This window comes from Engystomops pustulosus, chromosome 2 (genome assembly GCF_040894005.1).
Source record: "Engystomops pustulosus chromosome 2, aEngPut4.maternal, whole genome shotgun sequence".
NCBI lineage: Eukaryota > Metazoa > Chordata > Amphibia > Anura > Leptodactylidae > Engystomops > Engystomops pustulosus.
The window spans coordinates 251,817,819-251,839,409 of NC_092412.1; the positions used below are offsets into that span (position 1 = coordinate 251,817,819).

At 44.5% G+C, this 21,591-nt stretch overlaps 2 protein-coding genes across 2 annotated transcripts; one reads left to right on the forward strand and one right to left on the reverse strand.

The window, feature by feature from the left end:
- Nucleotides 1-7,991: 7,991 nt before the first annotated feature.
- LOC140119624 (aquaporin-3-like) lies at nucleotides 7,992-12,815 on the forward strand. The gene is made up of 6 exons (XM_072138858.1): nucleotides 7,992-8,362; nucleotides 9,842-9,968; nucleotides 10,807-10,944; nucleotides 11,158-11,276; nucleotides 11,692-11,909; nucleotides 12,179-12,815. The coding sequence occupies exons 1-6, from the start codon at nucleotides 8,240-8,242 to the stop codon at nucleotides 12,372-12,374; spliced, it is 921 nt and encodes a 306-aa protein (XP_071994959.1). The 5' UTR covers nucleotides 7,992-8,239; the 3' UTR covers nucleotides 12,375-12,815.
- A 21-nt stretch (nucleotides 12,816-12,836) lies between these two features.
- Nucleotides 12,837-21,523, reverse strand: GTPBP8 (GTP binding protein 8). Its single transcript, XM_072138859.1, has 7 exons — nucleotides 21,364-21,523; nucleotides 18,994-19,336; nucleotides 17,437-17,535; nucleotides 17,221-17,351; nucleotides 17,020-17,119; nucleotides 15,499-15,617; nucleotides 12,837-15,351 (listed from the first exon to the last, which is right to left on the reverse strand). Exons 2-7 carry the CDS (start codon nucleotides 19,318-19,320, stop codon nucleotides 15,273-15,275), a joined length of 855 nt encoding a protein of 284 aa, XP_071994960.1. The 5' UTR covers nucleotides 19,321-19,336; nucleotides 21,364-21,523; the 3' UTR covers nucleotides 12,837-15,272.
- Nucleotides 21,524-21,591: the final 68 nt, after the last annotated feature.

A 21,591-nucleotide genomic window follows, 5' to 3' on the forward strand; every position in this document is an offset into this window, starting at 1 on the left:
AAAGATTATGGGGTATATTATGGTTAGGTTAAAAGTTTTCCTGCACTGTGCAATGAATTCAATTTGCATTTTGAAGATATACATATCTTTTCTTCTTTTTTTCTTCAATGAATTTTATAATTACTCTGTTTAGAGGCATTAAATAAAACAAACCCAATATTTACTGAAATTTTTTTAAAATCTTTACTGTTTTAAATTTCACACTGTTTACAAAATATGTATTATCGGGTTGTCGTTTTTTCTTTTAGGGACTTGTTACTAAACGTCTCTGTTGTCTTTGTCTCGTGTCCTTTAACTCCTCTATATAAACATTGCCGCCAGATCTATTTTGGATTTGCTGAAAGCAGAAAATCTTTTCCTTGTTCCTAATGCACATTAAATTCCTAAAAGTTACTGGAGCTTGTAAGAATAAAATCTGATGTATAACTAGACTTCTGTAAGACCTCTAACCTCCCCTCTAACCTCCCCATGAACTTTCAAAATAGAGAAAAGTCATTTACTACAATAGAAAAAAAATAGGCTACAAAAGGCTACAAAAGTAAAACATTCAGAATGTGGATCTTGAATATTGTAAAAACTCTACAGAGGAATAGTCAGTTCAGAGGGGGACCTGGCACTGAGAGTTAGGACACTTAAACCTCCACAGGTCCTTGGCCATTATAGGACGCCGTCCTTTTTTGTTTATGTTTTCACGTTTTAATAGGAAATCTACCATCTTGAATCCACTTACGCCATTAGCTCTAGTGGCAGATTCCCCAGGATAGCGCGCCGCTGGCCATGTTCTATATTAGTTAATTTACGGCCTTCTTTGTCCTAAAAAAAACATTTTAAAAAATAGATATTAACTGCAAGTGCTACGGAGTGCATCACCATTTCCCCCCTGGCAATATTACACCCATCGGAGCACTGCTTACAGGTCCCGTTACACATACTCAATGTCCTTTGCAGACCATATTTACCCTTAGATCTCACATAGCACACACTATAAACCTTTTGCAAGTGTTTCACTGCTGGTTTATACTGATTATTACATGATGCATGCTCCTCCATGTGATATAAGCTGTAAGAGTAGTCAGTATATAGATCCTGTATGTAGACACTACACAGTGCTCAGTGGATTTACAAAATTTCATAATGAGAAAGCAACTGGCATCATGGGAACTGTGGGCAGACACATTTACTCAGCTTCAGGGCAGTTACAGGAAGAGTTCAGTCCACACCCACTTCACTGATGCTGAAAAAGGTTTTTGACAAGCAGTTTTCAAACAAAAAGTGCCATAACTCTGGAATGAAAAGGGTGAGCAGCACAATGTGTGCTTCATTCTGTATGTTTTTAAAGGTAACTTGTAACTAGATTTCAATAATAAGCCTAATAACAAGTTTCCATAGAACTATACTAACTTGCCCACACTTTAGCTAAATAATTCATAGTTCATACCCTCAGAAAATGAAGTTTGTAAGCCTGCCTGTCACCCTGCCTGAAGGAGCAAGGACTCCTAAGGGCGTGTGCTTTTCATGTTGCATGTGATCAGATTTTGGCGCAGCAGCACTTGCTTTCATGCGTCAGAAATCATGGGGCGGGCCGTCTGATTCGGACTGAGCGCGGGATTTAAGATTAAAATTGTGTCGCAACCAATGCACTTACATACACCAGGAAGAAGAAGGTGAACTCCGGCGGACCTGAGCGGGGAAGTGATATTAGGCACACGATGTTAGTGAATGCCGCATTGTTGTTGGACAATGCACTTTCAAGAACTCCTCCAGACAGGTAAGTATATGCGCCCCACTGTGTTGCATAAATAGCACATGCCCTTGGGTCACCCTGCTCCTTCAGGTAGGGTGCCAAGTAGGCTTACAAACTTCATTTTCAGGGGGTAGGGACTGTGATTTTTTAGCTAAAAACAATGTGGGCACAAGTGAGCAGAGTGTTATGGGAACTCGTTATTAGGCTTTTTAGTGAATATGGTGACAGGTTCCCTTTAAAGGGGGAGTCACATGTGACAATTTGGTAAAGGTCATTATAACATTGAAGTTACGCTTTATGTCTCATAACCATTTAAAAATGTAATTTCTAAATCTAATACAATCTTTATCCTTTTTTTTCTCAAACAGGTGTCTCAAGTGTACAGCTCCGTGTAGCCTTTTCCTTTCAAGCTGATGTGGACAGTCCTTCATCCCAGTGAAACCTGCTCAGGGGCCACTTGAGTAGATGTCCTTTTCTAGGGCCATCACTTCAGGGGCAAGGCTTGTTTACATAATAACCAGGTCCTATCTGGAATGGACCGGTGCCAAGAGAAATCGGAATAGCTTGTGCTCTGAGCACAAACCCTATTGTGAAACCTTTTTACTATATCTCATCACAAGATTTTTCCTATGTGGAGAATTTCAAAACTTTTTACTTCTTGATTTTGAATTTTTTAGGGACAGTAGTGACATCCTTCTAGAAATAGTACCATATCTGGTATTTGGGTTTAAGTTGGGACGAGGGGTCATGAGTGGTGATATGTGACTAATAGAATGACCACTGAATGTCACATTGGCCAGATTGCAAAGGATAATTGAAGGTATTGGTGTATATGAACACAATCGGTGACTGTGTACAACGGAGACGGCCATTTTGAACTGCAAATCAGTTTAAACCTATTGCATTTTGGTGCAAATTGCTTTAAAGATTTGCAACATCTTATCCGATTTTTCTGGAACAGCATTCCGATGAATTTATTATCTGACATTTACGAAAGTATACAGCTCCTATAATGAGATATATGTCTCCTAACAGGACCACAAACAAGCCAATATGTCTGATCCTACTCGCTATGGTCAGTTTGTTTGGTGCCTGTAAATGTGAAAACATATAGGACTGCATAGGAGCTGCATACACAAAACATGAATTTAATATCTATGATGTACATCTCAAACGTAACTCATGTTAAGTTTTAAGATATATTATGAGGGGAATGTTTGAGATAAGTGTGAGTAACAGCTCCACTCTGACCCAAAGGCTGTGTGTGGTATTGCAGTCTGGCCACATTAAATTATAGCTGTAATATCAGACAGATCAGAGATAGATGCAAATAGATTGTCCAAATAGTGTGGACTGTCCCATTGTTTCCATCCATTGACCTCTGATTTGGATATGGGCACAAGGTTATTAAAGATTTGGAATACACAAAGTGATATTGTATCCCCAGAAAGCCGTTCATTGTGATGCCCTGATAACACACAATGTGAAGGTGTAACAGAATGTGAAAATGTGGGGTCGGGGGGGATTATTCAGGACCAGGTTTGTGAACTTGAATACACAACAAATGATAACCTCTGTTTGTATATGTTTATTAATAAATCATTGTTTCTGAATATTCTGGCCTTGCCGTACACTGACTACTTATATTGTACATCAACCTGTACACCATAGTCTCTAGGTCTCATAGTCCCTGCCCTTGTCTGTGTGTAAAATCTCCCAATTTCACTCAGAAGCATCAGCAGCTTCATTCAAGGCATTATGGAGAGATACTAAGCTGTGCTGATGTGAATAAAGCACTTGGGGTGAGATAGAAGCTGACTATTAGCTACAGGAGATGCTGTCTGTGTTTGTGACTCTCCTCTCTCTCTCACTCACCAGTGTCATATAGGACATTATACCCAGGTCCGCGGACGAGTGCGTGCAGCTACCAGGAGCTCCGCGCTGAAGATCTCAGGGTAGACGGAACACAAGAGGCTACTGGAGCATGGAGGAGCCGCGCCGTGTAGCCTCAGCTCTGGCTACTCCAAGCCCCAGTAACCTTGTTAGACAATTAGCTGAGTTTAAAGGTTCTGGTCGAGTTCAGTGGGTTTCATCCTCCTCGTTGCTCTTCCTATCACCACATGTCCCTTCATCCCCATGTCCCTCCGGCTGTGCTGGGGTTAAAGAGGACCTTTAACCCTAAAAAAACGCTTACTAAAGTAAGCAGCTCCTAGCACTACCCCAGATGTAGCAGTGTTAAACGGCTAGCGTTATTGGAACTTCCGAACACTGCAGCGCCAGAGCCTCGGAACACCGGACCAAGCTTACAGCGGTCCGGTGTATTCATGAGGGGGTGGTCCGAGGAGGCGGTGACTTCTGCATGAAGCCTGGCCTATGGTGTGGGAGGGGGGTCCAGGGAAGAAGCAGCGCCTTGGACTGCCCACTCATGAATACCCTGGACCACTGTGAGCTCGATCCAGTGTTCTGAAGCTATAGCAATGCAGTTTTTTTAGGTTATCAGGTCCTCTTTAAGTTATGTCTGTCCTAGTACATAGGACACTGCACATAGTACACACTGCACACAGTACACACTGCACATAGTACACCCTGCTCATAGTACACACTGCACATAGTGCACCCTGCATATAGTACACACTGCACATAGTACACCCTGCTCATAGTACACACTGCACACAGTACACACTGCACATAGTACACCCTGCTCATAGTACACACTGCACACAGTACACATTACACATAGTACATACTGCACATAGTACACACTGCACATAGTACACACTGCACATAGTACACCCTGCTCATAGTACACACTGAACATAGTACATACTGCACATAGTACACCCTGCACATAGTACACACTACACATAGTACACACTACACATAGTACACACTGCACATAGTACACTCTGCACATAGTACACCCTGCACATAGTACACACTGCACATTGTACACTCTGCACATAGTACACCATGCACATAGTACACACTGCACATAGTACACCCTGCACATAGTACACACTGCACATATTACACCCTGCTCATAGTACACCCTTCACACAGTACACACTGCACATAGTACACCCTGCACATCGTATACACTGCACATAGTACACACCCTGCACATAGTACACACTGCACATAGTACAACTTGTACATAGTACACCCTGCACATAGTACACACTGCACACAGTACAACTTGTACATAGTACACCCTGCACATAGTACACACTGCACATAGTACACCCTGCACATAGCATACACTGCACATAGTACACACCCTGCACATAGTACACACTGCACATAGTACAACTTGTACATAGTACACCCTGCACATAGTACACACTGCACACAGTACAACTTGTACATAGTACACCCTGCACATAGTATACACTGCACATAGTACACAGGACACTGCACATAGTACACCCTGCACATAGTACACCCTGCACATAGTACACAGGACACTGCACATAGTACACACTGCACATAGTACACAGGAGACTGCACATAGTACACACCGCACATAGTACACCCTGCACATAGTACACAGGACACTGCACATAGTACACAGGCCACTGCACATAGTAAACACTGCACATAGTACACAGGACACTGCACATAGTACACACTGCACATAGTACACAGGAGACTGCACATAGTACAAACCGCACATAGTACACCCTGCACATAGTACACAGGACACTGCACATAGTACACAGGCCACTGCACATAGTAAACACTGCACATAGTACACAGGACACTGCACATAGTACACCCTGCACATAGTACACCCTGCACATAGTACACCCTGCACATAGTACACCCTGCACATAGTACACAGGACACTGCACATAGTACACACTGCACATAGTACACAGGAGACTGCACATAGTACACACCGCACATAGTACACCCTGCACATAGTACACAGGACACTGCACATAGTACACAGGCCACTGCACATAGTAAACACTGCACATAGTACACAGGACACTGCACATAGTACACAGGACACTGCACATAGTACACCCTGCACATAGTACACCCTGCACATAGTACACACTGCACATATTACACCCTGCTCATAGTACACCCTTCACATAGTACACACTGCACATAGTACACCCTGCACATAGTATACACTGCACATAGTACACACCCTGCACATAGTACACACTGCACATAGTACAACTTGTACATAGTACACCCTGCACATAGTACACACTGCACACAGTACAACTTGTACATAGTACACCCTGCACATAGTACACACTGCACATAGTACACCCTGCACATAGCATACACTGCACATAGTACACACCCTGCACATAGTACACACTGCACATAGTACAACTTGTACATAGTACACCCTGCACATAGTACACACTGCACACAGTACAACTTGTACATAGTACACCCTGCACATAGTACACAGGACACTGCACATAGTACACCCTGCACATAGTACACCCTGCACATAGTACACCCTGCACATAGTACACAGGACACTGCACATAGTACACACTGCACATAGTACACAGGAGACTGCACATAGTACACACCGCACATAGTACACCCTGCACATAGTACACAGGACACTGCACATAGTACACAGGCCACTGCACATAGTAAACACTGCACATAGTACACAGGACACTGCACATAGTACACACTGCACATAGTACACAGGAGACTGCACATAGTACACACCGCACATAGTACACCCTGCACATAGTACACAGGACACTGCACATAGTACACAGGCCACTGCACATAGTAAACACTGCACATAGTACACAGGACACTGCACATAGTACACAGGACACTGCACATAGTACACCCTGCACATAGTACACCCTGCACATAGTACACCCTGCACATAGTACACAGGACACTGCACATAGTACACACTGCACATAGTACACAGGAGACTGCACATAGTACACACCGCACATAGTACACCCTGCACATAGTACACAGGACACTGCACATAGTACACAGGCCACTGCACATAGTAAACACTGCACATAGTACACAGTACACTGCACATAGTACACACTGCACATAGTACACAGGACACTGCACATAGTACACACTGCACATAGTACACAGGACACTGCACATAGTACACAGGACATGCGTTTTTTAATGGACTGCTTAAAATGGACCAAAAACGGTTTCAAAACGCCATGTGTGTCTTCACCCTAAGATTAATGTCCCCCCGGGTCTTGTTACTGTTCACATTTGTTTCCATTGGTTTCCAGGGTGGTGGCACATGTGGCGTTTTGAACCCATTTTTTGGCCGCTTTTAAGCAGTCCGTTAAAAAACTTTTGAAAACGTATCCGTTTTTGACCATTTTTCTCAATGACCTTAATTAGGATAATTGGAAAAGGGACAAAACGGTCAAAAAAACGGCTGCGTTTTCAACGCACTGCTTAAAAACGGCCTATGACGGGTTCAAAACTCCGCGTGTGCCACCACCCCTAATGTGTTTTAAACCCAATCCAAAGCTCCAAATGTGAGCACATGTTGACATAACATTGTGTTTTCATTTCGAAACGTAATGTTAGTATGTATCATAATAAGAAATAATCTTTATTTATACAGCGCCATGAAGTTCCGCAGAGCTTTATGGCCGCGGTCACACGTACCGCTAGACGTCCGCTCATAACGCAACGCTAGTGCAGAGGGGGAGGTTCTCTGGAAACACATGTGCGTTCGGGCTGAGGACCTCCCCCTGTGCGCTAGCGTCGCGTTATGAACGGACGCCTAGCGGTACGTGTGACTGCGGCCTATAAATTATAGGAGATGTGTGGCCACTGTTGGAGCATTTGGAATGCGTTTCAAATGCATCAAAAAAAGCGAATGTGGCCTCAATCCCTGAGGGCGCGTTCACATGTTGCATTTTCATTGCGTTTGAAACGCATTACAACAGCTGATGAGAGGTAATTTGCCTAATTACATTACCATTTACATTTGTAAACAAAATGTTAACACACATGTTAACAAAACAAAATGTTAACAGTGATGTAATTAGGCAAATCACCTCTCCTCAGCTGTTGTAATGCGTTTCAAACGCAATGAAAACACAGGTCAAAACGCAACGCGTGAACGCGCCCTGAGGAGCCCTGTCCTCTACCTGTCTAGCAATTAAAGTGTTAATGCAGTAAAAAAAAGATCCATTGCATGAAGATGAGGCTGAGATCTGGGCTTGATTTCTCCTAATCAGAGGGATAAAGCATATAAGGTGCAGCTGCAGGACGGAGCAGAGGACAGGATCAGACCTGGGTGGCTGCAGGACGGAGCAGAGGACAGGATCAGACCCGGGCGGCTGCAGGACGGAGCAGAGGACAGGATCAGACGCGGGCGGCTGCAGGACGGAGCAGAGGACAGGATCAGACCCGGGCAGCTGCAGGACGGAGCAGAGGACAGGATCAGACCCGGGAGGCTGCAGGACGGAGCAGAGGACAGGATCAGACCCGGGTGGCTGCAGGATGGGGATAGAGCACACGGACACGCACTCCCGGCTCCTCAGAAAGTTCCAATTCAGGTTCAGGACAAGTAACCTGTATGTGCGCTGTGGGCTGGCCGAATTTTTGGGGACTGTTGTGTTAATTGTAAGTAGCATTTCATTTTAATATTACTAAGCGAGCTTTAGGCTGCGTTCACGTGCTGCGTTCTGTGTGCGTTTAATGTTTTCAAACAGCTGATGAGATTTACCTAATTACATTGCGTCAACAAAGGCCGCGGTCACACGTACCGCTAGGTGTCCGTCATAAAGCAATGTGTGAGAAGCACATGTGATCGGCTTAACCATCGCATGCGTTTCCCTGTTAGCGCATGTGCGTTCAGGCCGAGGACCTCCCCCTGTGCGCTAGCGTTATGACAGATGCCAAGCGGTACGTGTGACCGCGGCCAAAGCGCTAGCAAACGCAAACAAAATGCAACGTGTGAACGCAGCCTCAGGACCTGCATTTTGATTACAACAGAGGAGAGGTGATTTGCCCAGTTACATTACTGTTAACATTTGCGTATACAAGATGCATTGTAAATGCAATGTTAACACGTGGTGACCTTGTGTTAACAAATGTAAACAGTAATGTAATCAGGCAAATCACCTCTCCTCAGCTGTTGTAATGTGTTTCACACGCAATGAAAACAGACCAAAACGCAACGTGTGAACGCGTCCTCATCATTACCATGCGTTTTGCTTGTTTGAATTGAGTCGGATGGCCCCGTCTTTTCTACAACAATTTTATTTTTCTTTTAAAAATAAGTGGAAGCAGTGAAAAAAACTCAATTTTGGCAAATAGTTTTGCACAAATGGAGGGTAAAATATGAGATCAGCCATAGGAGTTTTGTATGTTTACCAAGTGTTTGGCTGGTTTGAATCCGTTTTTGCTCATTTCTGGAAGTGTAAGCAGCTGTGTTAACACTTAAACAGCTGCTTAAACCAACCAAACACTTGGTAAGCAGGTGTCTACAAACCCACCAAGAACGCACTGAATCTATGATGAAGTCGGGGGAGAGGAGGTTTTGAGATTGGTGTGAAAAATGGAAGTCTTGGTACAAGTCCACATTTCCAAAGGAGATTTTTCGTTTTTTTTTTTTATTTTATATCCAATTTTTTTTTCTACGATTTGCTCAAATATTGGAGGAAGAAGAAACTGACAACAATGTAAACTCGTTGAAATGAATGGTGGGAGAGGGAAACATAATTTCAAAGCCAAAGTGCAGGTGGGATCTGGCCCAGAGATCGCATTGACGCGCAGCAGTTATGTGCGTTAATGTTGCTGCGTTTCAGGGTTGGTCCGGTTCTTCCACCAGACAGGGAGTCCTGTAGTTTCTAAATGATGCAAAGACTCCCGTTCATTGCACGTGCTCAGTCTGTGGGTTTTGAATAGCACGTGATCCGATCTCAGACTGAACATGCTCGTGTGGAAGGGGCCGTAGACGTTGGATTTCCCACGTCCTACACGCCATGCACAGGCGACGTAATAAGTATTTGCCCCTTTTTGCTGTTGTGCGTATAGTCCTGCCAATATAAGACTGTGACCTAACAAAAGAGAACTTTATACTGTTTCTATTCCTCACAGCTATTTGGTTGCGGTTCCGTGGCGCAGATGGAGCTGAGCGGTACCGCCAAAGCTCAGTTTCTGAGCGTCAATATGGCTTTTGGTTTTGCAGTCACTGCTGGAGCCTATATCTGTGCCGGAGTCTCAGGTGAGCCGCGCCGTATAGACATGAGCTACAGAAAATAGTCAGTGTTGTAAAAGACTTAACGCTTGGTATTTTAGGAGAACCTGTCCAGTCCATTTTGGATCCCAGATCAACTACAAGTCCTTATGGACTGGTGATTTAGGGTCCCAAATCAACCTTTTTGACACCTGTAAATAGAGAAGAATTATATAACCAGTTTTATACTTTCGTAGATGTGAGACCGATGAGGCACATCTGAAAAGAAAAAGTTCCTGCGCCGATTCCTCCCCTCACGAGGCGGCAAATGAAGCCAAAATAATACTCCGGCTTCATTGCACATGCGCCTCACCGGCGGTGCTTGTGCCATGAAGCTGGAGTGTAATATGGTGGCTTTACTTGCTAAAACGCACAAAAGCCGAGGTGCTTCCCCTTCCCCCAACTGACCAAATGCTTAAAAATCATATAGGGCCATTTGGAATGCTAAATCACCAGTCCCTGAGGACCTGTGGGTGGTTTAGTGTCCCAAATTGAGGCAATGTATTCTCAGTATAACTGGAGCTGCTTTGTGAAGGCCTCAGAGGTTTGTTAGAGAACAATAGTGAATAAACGGCATCATGAAAAGCGGAGGACACACCAGACAGCAGAGGGATAAAGTCTCGGAACTAAGTAGAGCAGGGTTAGGCTTAATGGTGTCCGTAGTAGTCATGCGACTGAAGGCCCTGATGGCCCATCTAGCAATGTAAACTCTAACTGCAGGCTATACCTGAACAGAGTTCGGGTGAAGCATTCAGCTCAGCTCGACACCCTGCTGGTATCACCTGCGATCAGTGCTGGCCCCCTAATCTCTCCTTTCACCCTCCAGGAGCCCACCTCAATCCTGCCGTGTCTCTCTCCATGTTCCTCCTGCAGAAGATGTCCGGGAGGCTGATGCTGGTCTACTGCCTGGCACAATTCCTCGGCTCCTTTGTTGGGGCAAGTCTTGTCTTTGCGCTCTACTTTGGTAAGAAAGCGACCAATGTTTGTCCATAAATTTTGACTTTTTTTTTGGGGGGGGTCCTAGCTTTACAACACTACTTTTTGGGGTCTCTAAAGGGATTGCAAGATGTTCTCTGTGCACTGGAATTCTTTCCCTAGGATTGGAGGTTAATTAGAAGTTGTCTTTTCTCTGTTCTCTTGGCTTTATCAACCTTTTGTCTCCATTGATACCATCTAGATGCCCTTCATGCTTACAGTGGTGGCAACTGGACTGTATATGGACCACAGGCAACTGCTGGGATATTTGCCTCCTATCCATCAGAACATCTGAGTGTGATTAATGGACTCTCGGATCAGGTATGGCCACACAGGGGAATGTAATAAGTTGTTGGATATATAGATCTGATGTAAACCTGGTATGGTGGCCCGTGAGGCCTCTATCAAACTGAAGGTCGTGTGGGAGGAGCACTGTCAGGACACCCTCGTCAGCCAGCTATTTGGAGCACTTTGTGGGTATCCTCTGAGTCCTGTGTGGAGGAGTTGACCTTTGTCAATGATGGTTCCTATTATTGGTTGACACTTTCTTCTTTTAGCCAAAGGCCCATAAGCCAAATAACCAATGAGAATACCAAATCTATAGGTTGTCTTATGATGGCTTCTCTTTATGCACTGCATGTCACTTCAACATAGTTGCTATAAGATGATCGGCATAGGTAGTAGCGTGACCTGATATGTAGGAAAACCCTCTGACTTCACATATGTTCTTCCCCAGGTGATTGCCACCTCTGCCTTGATGATCTGCATCTTGGCCATCATTGATGAAGACAATAATGCAGCCCCCCGGGGACTTCAGCCGTTCGTTATTGGTCTTGTAGTTCTACTAGTTGGTCTATCGATGGGATTCAACTGTGGATACCCCATTAATCCAGCCCGGGACCTGGCACCTCGGATCTTTACATCATTTGCTGGCTGGGGTCTTGAAGTCTTCAGGTAGGTTCTGATCATCCATTGGGTTTAATTCCTTTTACTATAGAGAATATTCACTTTGTTTGGATGGTTGCAGTATTTGGCAGAGCGGTTAAGGTCTGTGATGACCAAGCCAATTGCATTAACTATTTTGAAGGCTTCAGAGCTAAAATATACTGGCATCCCCTGCCGGCTCAGTGTCTGAGCTTCAGTTGTATTCTTGGAAGAGCCATCTTGGCACCAAGCACACTGTGGTAGCTGTGGTCTTCTAGCATCAAATGTTTGTCTTCCAGGGCTGGTGACAACTGGTGGTGGGTGCCAGTACTGGGCCCCATGATTGGCGGGGTCATCGGCACCTTTCTCTATGAAATACTCATTGGGATTCATCATTCTGCCGACCAACAGGATGAGGATGAAGATGAGGACAAAGAGGAGAATGGAGGACGGCGTCATCCACCGGAGTATGAGCTGGTTCAGTCATCGGCTTAGGTCACGTGGTGGTCCCCTTGTAAAACTTTAAGCTGATGGATTTTTTTTTTTCCCCCTAATGGGTCTTCAGTAGTCTTGGTATCAGCATTTGATTGGCTGCATCCAATCCTTTCCTTCTGTCTTGTCCTGATCTAGCCATGTGGCCAGGGTAGGTATCGGGTTTTAAGGCCGGGCCATAGGACTTCCTTTTGGTCCACAAATCCTCCTGAACATCAGACTGAAAGCTGTACATGGGGGTCCATAGTCACCAGTCTACAGCTTGAGCATGACCCTGGCTGCATCCTTCCTCGTAATATCTGTAATTTTTGGTGTTTATTTGGTGTGTGTGACTACTTTTTAAAATTGATTTTTATACATAGATTTTTTTACCTTTGATCAGTTCTTGATTTCAAAGAATTCTGCGGCGTTGCAAATTTTCAATAAAGTTAACAAGAAACTGGTTACGATTTGTTTTTATTTGGAGAACATGAATTTTTTTTTTTTCCCATGTTTGCACTGGACCCTTAGTGGCATCCACAATACATCAATCCTCTTTCCAAATAGTCTGACCTGCATTTTTTATATTTATGCAAATTGCTGCATTGTTTGCTTCACCTGACCTGGTGGTTCTGTTCTAACCGGGTCAACCTTGTATCCTGCTATGTTCAGTACTATGGGAGTGGTCAAATTTTAGAACAGACTACATTGGTATCTCTGGCACTCATATTGACAGTCAACGAGGATGCTGGAGATACTAGAGCGTTGTGCTTGGCAATGTGACGCTCCCTGTGATGAATATAGGCCTGATGTGGGGGGGGGGGGCATTGTACTCATCACCCACTTTCTCCAGCCTTATCTTGAATAGCCTAATTGAGTCAAAGCTAGAAGTTTCATGAACTTTCCGGGAGGTATAGCCTCAAGGTTTTCTTGAGACCTGCTGGCACCAACTGTTTCCCTCCACTCTTTAGACAAAGGAAATATTAATATCCCGGTCATGGAGTTATGGTCCATCTTGACCAAAGGCCACATACCCTGGCAACCCCAATTCCAAACATGTATCGCACACCTGTGTCTTAACTGGGTTCTACCAAGAACTCCAAGTTTCTGGTCCTGATACCAGGTAGGAGGGGTCCTAGAGCCTTCCTATGTAGGTGTCTGCACCTATTCTAATCAGAGCACCACTTGGTATCATAGTTTATACGGTTGAAAAAACCCCCACATGTCCATCAAGTTCAACCAAGAAGGGAAGGGATTTAGGGGAAACAATTCTATATAACAGAACCATCAGTGTTATTTAGGTGTAAAAAGGCATCTAGACCCTTCTTGAAGCTCTCTGCTGTCCCTGCTGTGACCAGCGCCTGAGCTCTGCTATTCCACAGATTTACAGTTCTCATAGTAAAAAAGCCCTGTCACCTCCGGTGATTAAACCTTGTTTCCTCCAGACTTTCCACCATACTTTTTTGTATGGACCATTCATATATTTGTTATTCATGTCCCCTTGTCTCTTTTTCCAGACTAAATAAATCTAGTTGTTTTAATCTTTCCTCATAACTGAAACCCTCTGTACCCCTTATCATTTTTGTGGCTCTTCCTTGCACCCTCTTCAGCTCCAGGGCCTCCTTTTTATGGACCGGAGCCCAGAACTGGACAGCATATTCCTGAGGGTCAATACCACTTTTGATACATGACAAGATCCTACTGGCTTTAGAGGCAGCTGACTGACATTTTGCTGTTATTTAATCTATGATCTACTCACCCAGGTTCTTAACAAGGGACTCTCCCAGATTTACTCCCCCAAGGACATATGTTATACGTGGATTCTTAGCCCCCAGGTGCATAACCTTACATTTATCCGCACTGAACCTCAGTTGCCAAGTAGATGACCAAACACAGTTTGTCCAAGTCACCCTGCAGCCTATAGCATTAATAATGTGCCCATTGTCTTTGCCGGTGGAAGGATCACCAAGTGTGGACTGTCCCCATAAAGTTAACTTGCTGTGTGCTGATACTTGTAGTTCTACCCATGTGTTTTGTACTCTGTTTATATATAACATATGAGAGAATTATCTATTGTGTGTATTGTTTGGCTTGTGTGCCCTTAGGCAATTCAATCTAAAATTTAACCCTTATTGCTCTTATATCTCAATCCACGAATCCCCACATCCGTGTCTCGGTTGAATATATGCTACAAGGTTGGCTTCTCACCCGATATAATCCCGTTACAGACCAGGTTTATATCAAATAAGAGCTAGAGGCGGCCTCCTGGGCTGATAAGGTTCTGTTTCACTAAGGCGAGTGACAGGTCTCTGAGCCATTCAGGGTTGTGAGCTAGTATTGTGCCATATCTGGAGGTTGTGTGGACAACTATAACTCACTTCCTGCACCTCACAGAGTACAGGGAGTGTCTAGAAGAACGAAATTTGACCTTGTGTAATCCTCAGGGCTCCAAAAACGTCACACTGCCATTGCAGGCTTGATGTGGTGCTGTTGATTTATTAAGAAGAAAACCATTTGCAGTCTCAGAAATTGGTCCCACACTGATCAGATCATCCTCATCAACAGGATAGGAGATGACAATCAAACTTGGCGTAACCCCTTTCACCAAGGGTCTTGGCATTTAGGTGTACACTAACAGTATCACGTCCCAACATGAGCTCTGTTCTCCTCTACTACACTATAGCTGGACCATCCTCCATTGCTTCACAGGTCATAAGCTGTGTAATGGAAATAATTAGTCGCTTCACTGGGATCCAGATTCTAGTTGGTGAAGAACATACACCTTGATACCACAGCATTGTGAATGTGACCTTATATGTGGAACACCAGCCCCATTAACCCCCTAGACCACCGCGCTACAAGGCTGTGGCTTCCTCTGACTCGTCTTGTAGAAGAACCAGTTGAAGTCCTGGTGATGACTTCTTAGCTGACTTTCTGAAGGTTTCCTGTTACGTGGGCGATGAAACATCTGAGGAGATGAATCCCTGAGAAATGGAGAGAGCTGGAAGAGAAGATTACAATATAAGAACCAATGAGTCTCTAATAACATCCTGATCACAGGTCTTCGGTCCTACTACCTGGGTCATTCCACCAGGAGCCAGGATAGGACTCAGGCTCCATGTGCATGGCTACAAGAGATCCACATTACCTGACTATGAAAGGTTGTGGGAAGCAGCCCTGCGTCTGAGACTTGATAAATTCATGAATCTGCATGTACTGCGTGACCAAGACAGCCGGCCGGGATCTGTCCATCTTTGTCATGACCATCTGCAGAAAACAAACGTCCTGTATTAGTGACATCTTAAATGAATTTTGCTAAGAAAGTTGTGTTAAAACAACCTTGGACCAACTTCCTGTGGCAGTGATAGCGAACCTTTTAGGGACTGAGTGCCAAAACTACAGGCAAAAGCCATATATATTTCACAAAGTGCCAAATGCCAATTTAAACTCACAGGTTTCAAAACGTATTGGTGTCCTCAGGAGACCAATACAGTAGAAAGAAGGAGAAATTCAGATTATTATTGTAGGTTCCATCTAAGACACAGGCCATCACAAACCCCGAGAAGGGACTACAATGATAATCCAGCTCTGTCCACACCCACTTGAGTATTGAGTCCTTAATGCTGACCTTTGTGCTGGGTGATGGCCTGGGTGCCCACAGAGAGGGCTCGGAGTACCACCTCTGGCACCCATGCCATAGGTTCGCCACCACTGTCCTATGGGGTATCAGTCTGTTACTGGTGACCATGGCCAGTGTGTGGCAGCCTACCAGTGACTTCTGTAGCCATGAATGTTACGTCCGTGACTAAATTATTCAAACAGCTCTTCTCCTGCTATTCTAGAAACAATCCATCCCATGTGTCCTACGCTCAGTACATAACTTCCTGTATTTCCTTTCCTGTAGACTATTCCTTACATCACTAGTTGGAGATAATAAACATTATCTTAAAATCTTGACTGAACACACCCAGTCCATGTGTATAGGACAGCTTTTCTGGCAGGGTCGGCTCCAGGTATCAGTAGGCCCCTGCGCGACAGAGCCTCAGTGGGCCCCTTTACAGTGAACTCATATAGTGACATAAAAAAATTCAGAAAATAAAACTTACTCTTCCCTAAAAAAAATCCCTAGTATATCCTACCAAACAGCCCCCTCATGGTTATTTACTATAAAGCCCCCTCCCTTCCTACGGACTCATTGGATACAGCCTCCCTCACTCCTATTGATTCCTTATGTGAGCTCTGGGCCCTGGCTCTTGCCCTGTTCTCAAGGGTTAGTAACAAGCAGACAACAAGCTGACCCTCCCACAGATGGAGAAAAGCAGATAAAACAAGATATACAGTGACTGCTTTATCTGCTATAAAAGTTCTAGTTACAAGGGCAATCAGCCCAGCTACAGCAGTTATTCTGACAATAATTGGTTGATATTTAATGCTTTATCAATTATATGACAGTCAGGATACTCACTGGATGCTGCACATCTGAATACTGATGCTGTCATTTACCAATTCCTTCCTATATCCTAGCACCCTGTGGCCAAAAGGCCCTGACCGATGCTGTAGGTAGAAATCCTGTGTCTAAGTGACGCGGTTAGCTCTCGTGACCATGCGCACTGTCTTTCTATCATCTGTTTTACACAGTAAACGTTGCTTCCGGATGGACTGAACTTACAGCATAAGGAATTCCAAACTCCTCACACATCTCTATAGCGATAAGATCCGCTTCCTGAATCCCGATCGACCCGTCCACCAGCAGGAATGTTCTTTTTAGGCTGAAAGATAAAAAACAAAAAAAAAAAAACACACCTTCCAATCTGATCCAAATGTGAAGACTGGAGTACAGGCCGGTCCTCTATGGCCACACACTACATACTTGCGTCGCTCCTGTATATAGGCTTCCACCATTTCTGTGAAGTCCTCAGGGGCTCTATAGCCGTAGCCCGGCATGTCCACCAGAGTGAAGGCTTTTCCCACTTTGAAAAAGTTCATTTTCTTTGTGTGGCCCTTATCAAACGATATAGAAAGGAAATCTATAACTGGGCAGTATGCGGGCCGATCATACAATTCACAATCTCGAGTGTGGACTTACCGGAGTTTTGGAGACTCTCACTTCAATTCCTGGAACTAGAGCAAACAAGGCCTTGATCAGAGAGGATTTCCCCACATTACTTCTCCCTATGAAGCAGACCTGGAGAGATACGGACATGGGACTGACAACAGGAAGGATGGCGGGTATCATAATACAGTATATTAGGACCCTGTACCCCAAGCTCTTCCTATCTAGGCCCTTTATATTGTGCCAACGTTTAGAAGTCCTTTTAGTATAAACTATTGTGTACATATGGAATAACACTACTATATTGCATTGCTACTATTGCATTGTTTAGCACTTTTCCCTTCCGCAGGCTCTATCATTAAATCTCAGTTGTCTCAGAGCCGGTAGGTGGAAACTAATAGTTGCAGAAGCTTCTGTCTCTCTCACCCGCCTCCTTCCTCGACTCCTATGTCGATACGTAATCTGGGACTTTCCTGAGCCAAGCGCTTGTTTTGGTCTCCTATTCAGAGAGTATGTCTGTATAGAGTCTCATGCACACCACCTTGTGCTCAGCCTGGCTGGGACACAGGTGTGGCACGAGGTTGGGTGGAGGTGAGCGCTTCTTATGTCTCCATTCTCCATAGGAGTCTGGTGGGCACAAATCCGCAGATCCTATCACTTGCAGCCACAGTGCATTGAAACCCAATGATTGGTTGTCATAGACTACAATGGTGGACGTGACCTGGTGCGGCCACCCTTACAGTCATGTGCATGGGGCTGAGGAGCAAAATGAGGAAAAGAACCTGATAAGCAGCGAAAGAAACACTTTCCTTCGATTAGACATGACAAAGTTTCACTATTTGTAGTATTTATTTCAAGTATTTGCTTAACTTACGTATAAAGGTTTGGTTACATTTGTCAGTTGCAGACACCTCCCGTTTAGAAGTCAGTGGCCATGGACCTGACATGGGAGGTAACCAGAACAGAAGGGGTCAGGTAAGCTGATTATTTATTTCTAATGTATAGTCATGGTTTGTTTTCTGGGCAGACGGCTGCTTTAAAAAGGATCCATGCACAAGGTTGGGACCCATAAAACTCCAAACTGTCTTCATGTAGCTGGGGATTTGGGTCCCAAAGCTCTGCAGGACCTTACAGCTGCCGGTGCTGTGCTCCTGAGAACATGGCAGGGCTCTAGTGACTAGCACACACTCCAGATCCTGGCACGTGTAGTGGGTTCAGGGGGGATTCACCAGACGCCTATCATCTTTTCTCTCTAGAATCTCGCAAACATGTCATCCCAAAAAAAGGTTTGGGGCCCTATATCCAGCTCCACGGAGACATGCTGGTGATTTAGGCCGCGGTCACACGTACCGCTAGGCGTCTGTTCCTAACGCGACGCTAGCGCTCAGGGGGCGGTCCTTGGCCCGAACGCACATGCATTTCCAGAGAAACACATGCGATCGGCTTATCAATCGCATGCGTTTCCCTGGAAACGCATGTGCGTTCGGGCCGAGGACCTCCCCCTGTGCGCTAACGTCGCGTTATGACGGACGTGTGACCGCGGCCTCAGGGCTTTAAGGAACATATTGGTTGATAACTACAATACCTCACCTCTGGCTGCTGCAGCTCGGGTGTATGATCCATCCTGATAGCAGAGGTGACAAAGTCAATGACATGTTTAGCAGTCGGCCTAAATAGACTCTCAGCGGTGGTTATTTCCTCGATTGTCGGATCAAAAAGTCTGAAGTTACTACGGTCAATGTCCGGGCTCAGTAGTTTCTCCAGGTCCCTCGTGGGATAGACAACGCTGTTACACTTCTTCTCCTGCAGCTTCAGCACAGTCTGGATAGAAGCTAAACTTGTATTATTTCTCAGCAGCGGTCGCCATACTGGAAAACATGCGGCGAGCAGACGGCTGCTCCCTAATATAGTCCACATCTCAGCAGGAGACTGCCTGGAACAAAAGAAGACAATTTCAGTGCCCGTGGCTGAGGGCGCGTTCACACTTTGCGTTTAGGTTGCGTTTGAAACGGATTGCAACAGCCATTGAGAGGCGATTTGCCCAATTACATTACTGTTTACATTTGTTAACACACACGTAACAAAATTCATGTGTTAAGGCATTAACATCACGTTTACGATGCATTTTGTAAACGCAAATGTTAACAGTAATGTAATTAAGCGAATCACCTCTCCTCAGCTGTTGTAATGAGTTTCACACACAATGAAAACGCAGGCCAAAACGCAACGTGTGAACGCGTCCTAAGGGTGGAGAGGAAATGGTTTCATATACTCCCCCTACATATTAGAAGAACTGCCAAAGGAAACCAGAAAATACTCTACCGGGCTGTCCTAGGAAACTAAAAATGGCCAAATATCAGGAAACCGAGGGCTCCCGAGTCCTGAACATGGATTGGATTATGTCTTGCACTCTAACACAATGCGAGTGGAATACGTTTTTCAGTGATCCATAGCTATGGAAAACATAGATCACACGGGTGAAAAACTGACATGGTGAACAAATTCTGACAAAATAACTGATGGAAAAGTGCCACTTTTTTCTGCTTGTGTGAAAGGACCCTTTCACTTGTTCAGTGAAATGCTGCAAGCGCCTCCCAAAATGGGCGATCCTGACTTTGATCAGCAGGATAGAGCGCAGCCTGTTAGGCCCCTTCCACACTTGGTTGCAGATCATGTCAGAGTCTGATCAGGGTGCGATCAGGGTTTGGTCAGTGAAAAACTGACAATTTGCATCGGACTTCAATCAGTTTTCAGTCAGAGTTTGTTCAGTGTCTCAGTTTTTCACGCGCAATTTCAATGCATTTTTAACACACAGGTAAAAGGACTCGGGACTGAGCTCTATCTTTTCTACGGCAATTGATGCGTGAAAAACGCATTGCACTTGCGTTGGACTTGCAAGTGTCTCAGAGTGCAATGCGTTTTTGATGCGTCTCCATAGACTTCTTTGGTGCGTTTTTCACACGCGTGACATTCAAAAGTAAAGCATGCTGAGATTTAAACGTGCGTAAAAAAAAATGCAAGTCTGAAAAGACCCATTGACTACAATGGGTCAGAGTGCAATGCAAGTTCTGCGCATCAAAAGCGCACGTGAAAAACGCAAGTGTGAAAGGGGCCTTAGTTTACTTCTGCTGCCCTTTCACAGGAGCGTTACTGAAATTATCAAAATTCCATGTGGGGAAAAAAATTTGGCATCAGATTTCAATCAGTTTTCTGTCAGATTTTGGTAAGTGCGTCCGTTATTAACGTCATTTTTGTGTCAGAATTTCATCCATTTTTCACAGTGAAAATGCATATGTATTATAGCAAAGCTCCTCTCGTTGTAGTTCCTGATGCAGTCAAAATGCATTAAAAAAGCAATGTGTGAACACTGACTTGATTGGAGGGATTTATTTGGGGGTGGGGGGTCTGACATGAAGTAGACGTTATACAAGTTCCAGAAATACTATAATGCGTTACTGTAGCATTTTCATTACCTTAACAACGCAATGTTTACAGACTGTAAATGCAATGTTAGCGTATTGTAAACGCGGAGTACGAAGAAACGCCCACTCAGCAGTGCGATTATAAACCAACAGGATATAATGGGTCAATCACCTATATTTAGTACACATTTGCTTTTGAGATTCTTTCATATGGCAGTCTTATTAACAACACATTATAATGTACAATTCCTTTAATTTGTTATTATTGATAAAGTTTCAGGATTATGTGACCAGCAATAAAGACATTATTTATGGTTTTTCCAGCACTTCCCTATAGTAACCAATCACTTTGCTGCTTTCATTTCTCTGGCATAAAAGCTTGATTTTGATTGGTGGCTCTGTGACATCTGTATGTCATGTGACTTGGCGCTTTCATCCTGTACCTCTCACCCGAGGTACAGAGACAGCGACCGCCACGTGACCTATTTGCCCCTGTCTAGTGACCCTCTCCTCTGCCCCATCCCCGCACGTGACTCACTCTGACCACCGCTCTCCACGGACCCCTGCAGCGTGTCCCAAGACTCCACATTTCAGGTCACATTGCCAATGCTTCACGGTGTCAATAAAGTTATTCTAACTAGAGCTACATGCGGTTGTGTTCCAAGCCTCGATGAGGATGATACTTTTAACCAATCAATAATCAAGGAAAAATTTACGCCATTTGATTGGTCCTCCCTCATTAGCCAAATAAGGTGACGTTGTCTAC

Excerpts from the sequence above, each read along its gene's own strand:
- GTPBP8 (XM_072138859.1), bottom strand. The coding sequence starts at position 19,320 with ATGTGGACTATATTAGGGAGCAGCCGTCTGCTCGCCGCATGTTTTCCA. Across the intron at positions 17,536-18,993 it reads CCGAGCTGCAGCAGCCAGAG|GTCTGCTTCATAGGGAGAAG; the intron begins GTGAGGTATTGT and ends GTATCTCTCCAG. Across the intron at positions 17,352-17,436 it reads TGAGAGTCTCCAAAACTCCG|GGCCACACAAAGAAAATGAA; the intron begins GTAAGTCCACAC and ends TCGTTTGATAAG.
- LOC140119624 (XM_072138858.1), top strand. The coding sequence starts at position 8,240 with ATGGGGATAGAGCACACGGACACGCACTCCCGGCTCCTCAGAAAGTTC. Across the intron at positions 10,945-11,157 it reads TGTCTTTGCGCTCTACTTTG|ATGCCCTTCATGCTTACAGT; the intron begins GTAAGAAAGCGA and ends GATACCATCTAG. Across the intron at positions 11,277-11,691 it reads TTAATGGACTCTCGGATCAG|GTGATTGCCACCTCTGCCTT; the intron begins GTATGGCCACAC and ends GTTCTTCCCCAG.